Source organism: Kryptolebias marmoratus, linkage group LG1, assembly GCF_001649575.2.
Source record: "Kryptolebias marmoratus isolate JLee-2015 linkage group LG1, ASM164957v2, whole genome shotgun sequence".
In the NCBI taxonomy this organism is placed as follows: domain Eukaryota; kingdom Metazoa; phylum Chordata; class Actinopteri; order Cyprinodontiformes; family Rivulidae; genus Kryptolebias; species Kryptolebias marmoratus.
Genome location: NC_051430.1, coordinates 35,191,415 through 35,204,152, shown reverse-complemented (window position 1 = coordinate 35,204,152; position 12,738 = coordinate 35,191,415). Strand labels below are relative to the sequence as shown.

Sequence of the window (12,738 nt, the reverse complement as noted above, 5' to 3'; positions counted from 1 at the left end):
GTTTGATAAAAAGGTGAAATCTCTGCTAAAATCTTGTGTTTTGAATCAACATTCATAGAAACTAATTCATGTCATTTCAGTGAGTCATCATGGTTGTGCCCTGAGTCCAAATACATGTCATATACACATTCAAGCCACTTGTTTTAAATAAATGCTTCTATTTTAATTCAGTTTTGGTCTTCATTGGAACTGATGTGCAGGGAGAGAATGGGTATTTTTAAAGTCTGACTATGGCCCTGACTCTAACCTCTGATCCACAGCCAAGTCAGGACCAACTGGTTCGGTTATCAACCAAATAAAATGTACAACCCACCAACTTGTCTTCTCTTAATGAGCGCAGCAGTTTAGGGCAACTGTACAACAACTGAATGACGGCTCAGCGCTGCTTGGCATTCCATGTGACAAAACAAACAACAACAAAAATAATAGCCCACACCTACATTAACTTCTCTAAATCCTAAACGTAATTTGGGACTTCTATTTGTAATAATCTAAACTGACAAAATGACGACATTATGATGTATAAAATGCATAAGAAGTGTAAAGAGAGAAAATGATAAAGCTTTATGGTCACCATGGTAACCACAAGTAGCACTCTTGATAGGAGAGACAGAAACACACACTGGAAAGTAAGTCTCAAGCTGTGCAAAAACTACAAGTCGTATTCAAACACTTTCTGAACTGAACTGATATGAGTGGGTCACTGCACGTGTCACATTTTAGATATCTGTAGTTTATGCAAGTTAAAAAAAAAAAAACTTTTCTAGCTTTGGAGATAAATCTGGGCTCAGGATGCAGTATGTTGTAAGTTTATGGAAATTTCTGTGTGCACTTCTTGCGCTCTGGGAGGGAGGATTTGAGAAAATATTCTAAATCCTATAGCAGTAAGAGGCACAGCACATAAAAGACGACGAAAACGACCACGTTTTGGTGTAAAAACTGTGTAAAGAAATGGAAAGAGTGTGGAAATAGGAGGTTTTGGAAAATTTGGATACAGAATGAAAATTGTTCCAGAAATGCTTTTACGCACGGACACCCAAAGCTGGACAGACACAAAAATATTGTCTTGAAATGAATATCATATTTGCAGTTGTTCGACTTAGCTTAAAGGTTTATTTGTGATTCGGTGTAGATCTAACCTGAGTTAGATTGATAGTTGTTGCACAATTATCTAAGACTACATGATGTTCATAAGGGATTTTCAAATATGAAATAGGTTGTCTTCCAAAATAAGATTTCCTGTATTGTTGTGCCTACTTATCACTTCGTTGTAATTGTATTTCTGTGTTTAAAAACTACACATAAGACGCCGCGGTGTTCTTTCCACTCTGAAGCCTCGTGTCGTTGTCAGTTAGGATTTATTTCCTCTTGTTCGGCGTGATGCCTCGAAGCCACATTCCATCAAACCACAAGTAATTTACAGACTTCTGCTTGAGAGAGGCAGAAGATTGTGTTTCTTCTCTGTGTCCTGACTGGTTTGGGCAGGAGTTTGATTTAGCACTTGGGTCCCTGGGTAGAGGCTTATTGATCTGATTGGTCGCTGATCTTCCCTGATTCGCACCCATAGCCTCGGTGGAACGAAACCATCTGGCGAGTCGGCTTATCAGATATCACTCTTGAATCGTTTTGCTGTCACTACCAAACACTCTGTCATCGCTGGAAAATAATAAACAGTGAGGTGCCAGGGAAACGTCAGACTGCGAACAAAACAAGTGTCTCCAAACTGACACGGCGAGTTAATGAGCCGCCGCTCCTCGTGTCAGCTTTCACGTTCACGTTAAAACGAGCCAGGATACCTGCAGACACACACACACGACCGCCCAAATATGATCCATGCTGCTGCTTTCTCTCCCCAGTTACCGTGACAACCAAAAAAAGCCAAGGCGTTCGGTGCAGACTGGTTTTATCCAAAACCAATAAAACATTTTCCTGCATGCAGCTTCTAAAATCATCTCGACTCAGTCTTGTCTGTTGGATATAAAATCTGGACAAGATTTTGTAAATAAATAAAAGCGCGACTCAAGTGTTTGTATTTGAAACCAAGGATTTATCTGAGACTCAACTCTTTTTTTTTCAAATAAGTGACCGTTTCCATTTTTTAAAATGACTACTAGAGATAATAAAACATAGACAACCAAAACCAACAGTAACTAAATGTTCTTATTATCCAAAGCAGCCTCCTTTAGGGTCTGGGTGTTCAGAGCATTAGCAGATTCGTTGACATCTATCATACATTTATGCACACACACCCACACACATCCCATACACGTGCATATGGGCTCTGCAGGCTTGTTTATGTTAATACAACATTGCACATTTTGCACATCATTAATATTTACTGTAGCATCTGGTTTCTTTGTTATCCCATATGGTTCGTATTGATATGCTGTGCAGCAAATATACCCCTGTGCACTTGTTATTTTCTAGTGTCTGATCTCTTTCTTCAGAAAATGTTTGTTTTGTTATTCATGTGTGATACTTCCTGTCGCTCGCATCTTTTTATTTGTTTAATCATTGGAAATATTACCCAACTTTAAATAGTCATCCATCCGTCCATCCGTCCGTCCGTCCATCCATCCATCCATCCATCCATCCATCCATCCATCCATCCATCCATCCATCCATCCATCCATCCATCCATCCATCCATCCATCCATCCATCCATCCATCCATCCATCCATCCATCCATCCATCCATCCATCCATCCATCCATCCACAGATAACAGGTTCAGAAGGGAAACTCAGGCATCCCCCAGTCCAGCTCCTCCTTTGAAAACCGAAGGTGTTTCCAGGTCAGAGAAGACAAACAATCCCTCCATGTTCTGGGTCTGCCCCAGGCTCTACTCCCAGTGGGACGTGCCTGGAAAACCTCCTGAGGCAAATGTTAAGGCAGCGTCCTAATCAGGTGTCCAAATCACCTCAGCTGGTTCCTTTTGACGCGAAGCTCCCTCAAGAAGACAGAGCTTCTAACTCTGTCTCTGAGGCTGAGTCCGGCTACCATACAAAGCTCATTTCAGTGGCTCGTACGCGAGGTCTTATTTTCTTTGGTCATGATCCCCACCTCATGAATGAAAGTGAGGGTTGGAATGTAGATGGACCTGTAAATTGATAGCTTTGCCTTTCAGCTCAGCTCCTTTTCTCACAGACTGGAGCAATGCCTTCATTACTGCATACAAGAACCAATCCCTTCAGTCCATCTCTGGCTTCATCCTACGATTGCTGAACTCCTTCTCTTACCCCCTAATGTTTACCATGGAAACTAGCTGTATAAATGTCAACATAATATCCAAATCGCTAAGATGTAGTGCAGTCAATCCATATTGTAATTGCCAGATTTATCAGGGTTATTACTCACCCACTGTGGAAGCTATGGCAAAGCTATTACAACTGCTCTAATTACCAATAATTTTCCTTTTAGTCTATTTGTCTCCACTCCTAGGCTTGCAAACATCCCTGTAAAATACACATTTACAGTTCAGCAGAACATTGTTCTTCTCTATGCAGCTGAAACAAAGCGTATGTATTTATAAGCTCCAATCTAAGAGACAACAGAAGTAAACAATGCTACACTTAGCTGTATAACTTACAAATTTGTGGTGCTTGTTTAAAAAATAAATTAATTTAAGCAACTGTATCAGTTGTTATGATTTCCTGTGGTTCTAAATTGGAAAAAAGTGCTTAAAGAATACCAATAGGGCATTATTGTATATTAATGTGATAGTGGGGAGTTCTTAATGTTTGACCTCTGATCTGCTGAGGCGATAATTTACAACACATGCTCTTCCAGGCCCTCCAGCTCTCCCCGAGGAAATCAGTCTGGATCTATGGCTATCATTTACATCTCCTCGAATTAAAGCAGCAGCATGTAGCTATGGCCCGGGGCCTCATGAATCAAACTTTATTGACCACTTGGAGAGTTACAGACACCCGTTGAATACAAAGTGTCGGTGAAAAGGCCACAGGGTGGGGAAATGTCTTTTAGCTGGGGAGATTGAAGGTGGGATTACCGACGCGCCACACCAAACTGTGATGAAACCGCCGCAGCTGCTACTCATAAATATTTACGTTCGCTCCCAGTGAGATTCTTTACAACCAACTGGGATTGAAGCACACACTGATATTCCTTTAAACAATAAATATAGGAAGCTATTCGCCAAAGAAACTGAGTTTTATGCCATTTATGATAAATTCAGATGGTGTTTTGTAGCTCAGAGCTCTTTCCTTCTGCCGTAAACACCAGACCTAAATCAAAACCTTCATTTTCCTTTGGCTTCAGTTTTGGTGCTTAACTTTCACGAGAGATGCAGGAGAAATCTAATATTTCTCAGTATATGAGACTTGCTCATCTGTTCATGTACAAGAACATCTGTTTTGTTGGTAAAGACATGGCTGCATTTATTTATCTGATGAATTCTTTTTTTAATATTCTACGCACAATACCTCCATAACAACAATGGAAAAAAGTTTGCTTTTTTTGCAAATTTATAAAAACTGCAACATGTACATAATGTAATTACAGCCTTTGCCATGACACCTAAAAATGACCTCCTGTTTTCACTGACCAACCCTGGTCCTCAGGGCCTCCATCCTGCAGGTTTTACCTGTTCCTCTGCTCCAACACACCTGATTTGAATCAATGGGTGATTAACAGGCTTCTGCAGAACATGAAGAGGTGATTTAACCTCTGAATCAGGTGTGTTGGAGCAGAGAAACAAGGTTCATGATTTGGAAAGGCACACACCTGTCTATATTACGTCCCATAGCTTTGCACGTCCTGCAGTGTAATCATGGAACATAAACGCATCGACAAACACTTTGTGTCTGCAAAACATGTGAGGAGAGCTGCAGACCAGGGACAATCCAGAAATGCTCATGAATGTCAGTTTAGAAGCTATCAAAGTTCTCAAATAAAGCAGCTTTTGAGAATGTCAATGTTTGTTGGGAATTATCTTACAAAACTAGGAAGGATTTTTGGTTTAGATATTAAAAGTTATGCTTGTTTATTGATTTTAGTAAAAGAAATCGCAACTTTTAGGAAAATGCCCCGCGAAATCCTGGAGGGACTGATCCTAGTTGTCCTGTGATGAGTCTTTGCGCCCTCTGCTGGTAGGCCATAAATATGACAGGAAACCGGAAGTTCCCCACAGTGTCTATCTTTGCTGTGGCAAGTCATTTAATCCGGTTCTCTCCTAAAAAAATAAATAAATAAAGTATCATTAAGCGCACTAAAAGACTAATGTGAGCTTTACTTTTAATTTAACACAGTTGTGTAACAACTTTGGACGTGTTGCTCACGGTTTTATTTGTCATATAGATAGTTGTGCCAGTAGAGCAGCTAACCACGTTTCGTTGTGCTCTTTTACAGGTAATTGTGTAACAATTAATGTTCTGAGGAAGTCAGTTGTGTTTGTCGGCCGCCATCTTGTAACGAGTCAACGTGGCCGCCATTTTGTTTTTGTTTTTTTTAAATTAACGAACATCTTTGTTTACATAAACAGAGAAAAACAAAAAAACAAAACACAGTATAATATAATTTATGCCAGGGATGTAGCTTCAACAGTCAGTACATTGGTATGAAAAAAAACAAAAAGAATAGAGAGCAGATATTACAGGCCTGACAAATTAAAAATATTTACAGGCCTAAAACATTTATATGTTTTTACAGCTTTGTTTTTCATACTCTTGGAATTAGTGGCTAAATAGAGTTCGATTTCCTTAACCAAAACTATAAAAAGAGGTGAAGATGATGAAAATTTACATTGTGAAGATGAAGATGATATTCTCACCATGAAAGCCAAAAATAATATGCTCACACCTCAGGGAACAATTAGAATCAATATAACAATTTATAAAGTTTTTACACTCTTTCCAAAATCTTCTTGTGATACAACAATTCCAGAATAAATGACTAATTGTTTCTGGATGCACTTTGCAGAACTTGGGGTCTATTGTTTTAATATATTTCATCATGTATTGATTCGTAGGATAAATTCGATATGACAGTTTAAAAGAGACTTCTTTCATTTTGTTGTTTATTGTAACTGAGTAAACAACGATTTTTATTATTTAATTATATATAAATATATATTTTGTGACGATATTTTGTGTAATGTGGTCGCTGTATTTTCTATGATCCACCAGGGGGTGCTATTGAGCAAGTTAATATTTTATTTTGATTCAAACTTATCATTATATTGATTAAAAGACATGAATGTTGTGTTAAAACAGATCGTATTCAATTATTTGAAAGCATTGATGTTAAAATAAGTATACGATCACGTTAAAAAAAGTATATTGTCAGAGAAAAAAAAACATTGTAAGAAATATTTGGAAATTACAGTCTGTCTAGCTCTCTGCTGTGATATTTGTTACTTTTGAAAAGCTACTGAGTAAAAAATTTAAATGCATCTGAATTAAAAGCAGGAGGAAAAAAATGCCTGCAGAGACTGGGTCTGTTCCTTACTCGTCAGCCGGTGTATGATCCGGGTAGGAGTGATGACGAGCCGCGAAGGAGGAGCTTCGCTGTTAAATGAACCCATAGAGATTGTGTACAAACTCCGCCCACTCGGCTGGCCGCTTCGTCCACCGGCCTGAAGCAGAACTCGGCGGACGTGCTGCACTTGTTAGCACGTCACCTGTTAGCTGCCGGACACCTAAACTTTCACCACCGCGACTTCTGTTCAAGTTGAGCTAAAATAATGAAATAAACTAGTGGCTGCCATGTTTAAGAGACACTCTAGTTCAAAGTTAAGGAAGGAAACGGCTTCATTCTTCTGTTAGCTGTTAGCCGTTAGCTCAGCGTCTCATCTGCCAGCTCAGCCTCATACGGTGGTGAGTTTAAAACAACCTTGTGTCGTTGATTTGTGACTAAAACACAGCTTTCAGTGTTGAATAAGAGGCTTTGTGAAAATTAGTAATAAGTTATTTGGCTCTGAAGTAGCTGGTAGGTCAGTTATTAATTAAACTAAAGCTGATGTGGTTATGAACAGAGCATCATTAAGTCAATCAATGGTCCTGCTCCAATGAAAACATACAGCCTGACGAAAAATAATACTATAATGATAATATTCAGGATAAATAGAAACATTTCTTTATTTGATAACTACTTTCAGTCTCTTTATGTCAGCAGAGCTGCAATATTTAAACAAGTTCTCTGTAAAATGACCAGTGATTAAAAGTTGAACAGTAATAATTTAATTATCAGCAGCTGTGTAAATGTTGGAGTAAAGGTCCAGTTGTCCTGAAGAGGCTGTAGGATCAGTTTAATCCACGGTTCTGATGGTAACATCTTCTAAATGTCACACATTTTGTATTTACTGGAACAAAACTGCAGCTTTTTCACCGCCTAAAGAGGGAAATGTGGGCCTGTCAGTGTGTTCAAGTTTCCCAGCATATTTCTTACGCTGAATTATCTGAGTTCTGGTCAAATTAAATATTTGAACCTGAAGTCAGAATCAGATTAAATGATAAATAAATTAGAATAACTTCTGCTAACGCTATAGTGTTATTAAACAATAGTTGGATTCAAATTGTGATCTGGATCACCACCAAAATTAAATCAATTGTTTGTTTTTTTTGTTGTTTGTTTTGTTGACAAACCCAACATTTCCTGAAAATTTCATCCAAACAGACTTTATATTCTGATTAAAACACCAACATTTGATCACAATCTCAGGGGAGGGTTGTGCTCTCCAAGTGCTTCAAGTTCAACATGTAAATTTGACAGGTTTCCTTTCCACAAGTGCTTTAAATATCATTTGTGGACGTGTTATTTTGTAATTGCATGTTTAACTGTGGGGGGCAGTGGTTGGTACAGTCTTTCTTACATGTTCTCCCCTGTGCAAACGTTGGTTTTACTCCAGGTGCTCTGGTTTCCTCCCACAGACCAGAAACAGGCATGTTAGGTTTATTGGTAACTCTAAACCAGTGGTGTCCAATCCTGGTCCTGCAGGGCCACTGTCCTGCAGGTTTTAGGTGTTTCCCTAATTTGACACACCTGATTTGAGTGACTGAGTGATTAAAAGGCTTCTGCAGAGCTTGAAGACCTGCTGAGGAGCAGAGAAACAACTAAAACCTGCAGGACAGTGGCCCTGCAGGACCAGGATTGGACACCACTGCTCTAAATTGTCCCGAGGTGTGAGTGAGAGTGTGAAATGGTTGGTTGTGTCGTTTGTCTCCATGTGTCCCTGTGATGGACTAGAGACCTGTCCAGGGTGTCCCCCGCCTCTCACACTGGAGTCGGACACCAGCTCCATTGTGACCTGGAAAGGAGAAGCAGGTAAAGATGATGGACGGATGGCCGGATATTAAACTGTGAGGTTTTTCATTTGATTTAAGAGCTCATGTGAGGGAAAAAAAGAAATTCTCTTGTCCTCTGTGTTCTACTGGAAAGGCTTTTAAACTTAAAGTGACTTTTTTTTGTTTAACTTTTACCTGAGTAGATTATAACACAAGTAACTTAATTTGTATTTGAGTAACTATGTTATTTTAGTACTCTTTTCCACCCCTCGTGTCTGCTTAAATGCTGGAGTTGATGGTGTCGTAGTTGTATACATTTATTCTCCAACTGATCGCACTGATTGACGAGTTTATGCTCTTTTAATGACCTCGTCTCTTTTGTGCAATATAAAAGGTCTGTTGTCATGAAGGGCTTTACCAAATTAACTTCATAGAAGAAAAACAATGCTGTTAATCAGTTGTCTGATCTAATCGGCTAATAACATTATTTTAATTGTGACAGCCATGCCTCGTTTTGAGTTTTTACTGTCAATAAAGCACTGATTTAGACTCAAGGCAATCAACGCTCAGCTATCATCCTAGCGACGCAGCTATTTCAAGAAATCAGTGTTCTGCATTTAAACAGCTTCTGTCAGAGGTCCTAAAAGTAGCCCCGATGTGCAGAAATCTGAGCGGAGGTTCTGCACGAAGGTCGACCTTGTTGATGGGTTCATCTCACAGAATCCTTTGTTTGCCACCAAGTGAACGGTGAGCTGTGTGTCTGCCTTTTAAAGTGGACATCTTTTGAAAATTACACTTTTGTGTACATGACTTGCAAAATTGTATTCTTGGCCGTGCACATTATTTCACTGCCTATTTCCACCTACATGGAACCCCCCACGGCAGCCGCCCCCTACTTATTGTTCTGGAGTACAGTTTGGAAATGAAACGGGTAGATTTGGACCAGTTTTTGAATAATTATTTGTCGTCTCCTGCAGCTGGGGAGGAAACTGGTTTGCTGAAATCTTTGTGGGCAAATGTGAAGCATTAGCGCACATTTTGGCTTCGGTCGCTGCTCCTGCACGCTCCCGGCATTCTGATGTTAACAGGAAGTGACGTCACGTGTCTTCTTCCTGAGTTATTTGGTCTTATTTTGTATTCCACGCTACACAAACCCACAAAGAAGAGACTAGACTGCAGAAACGGTGGCGAATCACTTCAGAAACAATAAATATTGGGTTAAAGTTGCGGGAAAGTTGCGGTGTTTTGGGCAAAGTTGCAAAAAGTTGCGATTTCGCGGGGTTTGCTTGATTTTGCGTTAATAGTTGCGATCCCAACATCCTGGAGGGTCTGAAAAGATCAAAGGCTCACATTTGGGTAATTCAGAATTTTTTTTTTTTGTCATGTATGTTTTTGTTTTGAGCTAATTAGGATTACTATATCGTTATATGAATATATTTTGAAAATCCGATATTTCTTTTATTATGAAGTGTAGTAAAAAATAAATCTTTCTTACTGAATCAAAGCCGTGTGAAGATGGCCTCTGACTCTGGTGGCCTACATAGGAGGTCATCTTGTTGTCACGTGACAGCCTTTTGTGCAGGAAACAGAAAGTGTGCCATGCTGTTCCCATGAGATTCTGTTGTTTCTTTTGTAATGTTCAAGAGGAAAAAGTGACAAATTAGCGCTCATGCAGTATGCATGAGTTTAAAAAGCCCTCTCTCAGCCTCCGTGCTATTCCAACTGCTGAGGGGAGAAGGGGAAGTCCAGGAGCAATCCAGCTGTGCTTTTAGCCAGTTTAGCATTTCTGGCATTTATTGCCTACATCAAATTTGTGGTATTTCCACTCTTACGATTGGCTTAGCCTGTTTTATTAGTAACTTAGGCTTCCACACTGCAGGCAAATCCTTTTTTTTTTGCCCATATCCTACTTTTTTGTTTGTTTTATGTTTTTCGTTTGTTTTTCAAATCCAAACTGTATCACATTCACATGCGGTACTAAATCAATTACATATGTGATGTTTTTCAAGTTGACCTCAGTCTGAAGGCATCATTCAGCCAACTTTTACGTCACTGGATGACTGAGAATGTACACCAACATATGATGCTGACATTAGTGGTACGAGCGTGATGGCATCGATACCAAACAAGTATGTCGGCTCTGATTGCACAACACATGCTAACATGCGTAGCATCCATATTTACAGCGAGCTGAGTGTGTTTAACTTATCAGATATGAGGCAAGAAAGGATCCAAAACGATCCAGTTTTAATATTTTAAAGTGGGAAATAGAATCTATTGTGCTCATTATAATGGTGATAAATAGATGCTGAGCTGCTTTAATCAGAAGCAAAAACATTCTTTTAAAATGCAGTTTTGTGGAGAGGAATGGCGGGTAAGCTGCTATAAAAAACCCAACATTTTAGGATTCAATCCGGCAGATTGAGTTTCACTCCCATTATGGATTAGAGCAAATAGACATCTTCATCCATTGTGGAGTCCATGGTGCAGCCATCTGCCAATGCTGTGGTTATCTTTCCAAGTTTCCCCGACCTGAGCATGACTCAATTTTTCCAGTGTTGCTTTTTGTTGGAAAACAGTTTGGAAGGCAAAGGGAACGATCAAAACCAATCAGTCAGCGAAGGACAAACAGCATGTTGGAGAAGCTCGGAGCTCCATGGCAACGTTCACTTTGATATGCAGATCCTCTTGCCATTTGTACAGTGCAGCACCATCGGGATTATTGACTTTTTGGAGAGGCAGAGCTTTTGCATTAATTGGGAACCTAAAATTGTGCTTCGTGTGCTAATAATATCTCATGTTTCTTCATTCCCCAGATGTGGAGAGCGCACTGTGTGCTGGTGCCAGAGGAAGAAGCTTGAACCTGTTACCTGCACAAAACACCATCCTCAAGGTTCTCTTTAACCAAGCTGTTATGATGACGCTCTTCCAGTAGTGTTCGCCTTTCGTCTGGCTCCCTACGTAAAACTCAGGCCCATTTTCCTCTCACCATACAAACAGGCTCCTACAATGGATTGCCTGTGTCCAGGTGAAGGCGTGAGCTGGACACGGGCCCTTGCTGGCAAACTGTAGCCATCTGGATTTTATTCAGCATAATTCCTGCTTTTATTCTGGATTTATCCTGTATTTGGACCCGGGATGGATGTACCAGAGGCCAGCAAGCATGCCAAGAAGTCGACATGTCAAAAACTCGAGGACCAGAAAAAGGTAGGCGCATCTCTGCTGCTCCTCTGAGCACGCTTCATTTTTCTGTGTGCTGCTTTTTTAAGCTTTGCATATGTAGAAACCAAGAGATTCTTCACTAAAAGAAGAGCACAGCAATCCGATTGCTTCTGCTGTCTGAATTCCCATTTGCTCATTTGCTGCTATTTATAAAGATTAGCTTGAAATGGGTGGAGTTTCTGCTCCTCCTCGGTGCTTTTACTCTTTCATCTACACTCATAAGGCTTGGTGGGCAGGGGCAGTCCTAACCCACGTTATGGGAATACTTTTTACTGCTATTTGATGTTTTTATGTCTGAAAACAAGAAATAGTGTCTTCATGAATGATTCCAACGGTTTCTCTGCATTTCAGTCTAATGCCCTGAAGTCTGTTGTCCACTCATATGGTGTAGACAGGAGTTTGGATTGATAATAGATTGGCAGAGGCCGATCTGAATGTGACTGATCCAACCACCATCTGGGATGCTAGTGACTCAATGGAAAGAATGAAGGATTTCAGAACAATAGCAATGTGGCATCTGTCTTTCTGGTTCGGGTTCGTTTATCTGAGAGTACAACAACACACATTGGCTTTTACTTGTGCACAAGCCAGCCGAACCCCATACATGCGCCGTGCTTCAAAGGTAGACTACATGAGGTACATCTGCACAAACAGCACAGACTTGTTTGTTGCCAACAGCTAAGATTAGCATGCAGGGTCTAAGAATCATAAAACACAGTAATGAGTTCTGTTCTGTTTTACTCCTGTATTTTTTCTGTCTGGGTGTGCATGAATCAGGCTCACTGACAGAAAGAGGAGTTTCACGTGAAATCCCTTCATGCAGCACCTTCCTACAGAGCTGTGTGTTTGATTATTTGTGTTCGGAGACATAACCTCTGGGAAACAATCAGTGAATCCTCCCTGATGTAGTGTTTTGTTTGCTGTCTTTTTCCTTGGCTCTTCTGTTGCTTACATTAAGCCAGGAAGGAAAGATGAACCCTGCATGTTGAGATGATAAGTTTGGCTTTCATGTCTTTTTTATGATCCCTGCTGTAACTTTGAGATGCATTTCTAATATTCTGCTGTTTTGTTTAGGAATATTGTTATTGCACGCTTTAAAAAGAATAAAAAAATTTATTGACTTCAGTATTTCGCAAAATTTGAGATTATCAGCAAGGAAATTTTCTCCACCACAAGTCCAAAACAAAACCAATACTTAGGTTTGGAGTGTTGCATTCAGTTTCATTAGCAAAGCAATGCAATGGCCTTAGTTCACTGAGGGTAGAAATGTCCATATGA

General features: G+C 39.9%; 1 protein-coding gene across 2 annotated transcripts in view; it reads left to right on the top strand.

Moving 5' to 3' along the window:
- Positions 1 to 12,738, top strand: part of nav3 (neuron navigator 3) — a 316,388-nt gene that overhangs the window by 5,596 nt on the left and 298,054 nt on the right. The window contains exons 1-3 of one of the 2 annotated variants that reach the window (XM_025009452.2): positions 8,166 to 8,278; positions 11,055 to 11,131; positions 11,239 to 11,445. In XM_025009452.2, coding sequence (XP_024865220.1) covers positions 11,377 to 11,445 — 69 coding nt within the window. In that variant the 5' untranslated portion in view covers positions 8,166 to 8,278; positions 11,055 to 11,131; positions 11,239 to 11,376. Of the gene's footprint in view, positions 1 to 8,165; positions 8,279 to 11,054; positions 11,132 to 11,238; positions 11,446 to 12,738 lie in introns of those variants that run through there. The other variant, XM_025009451.2, reaches the window with a different exon arrangement.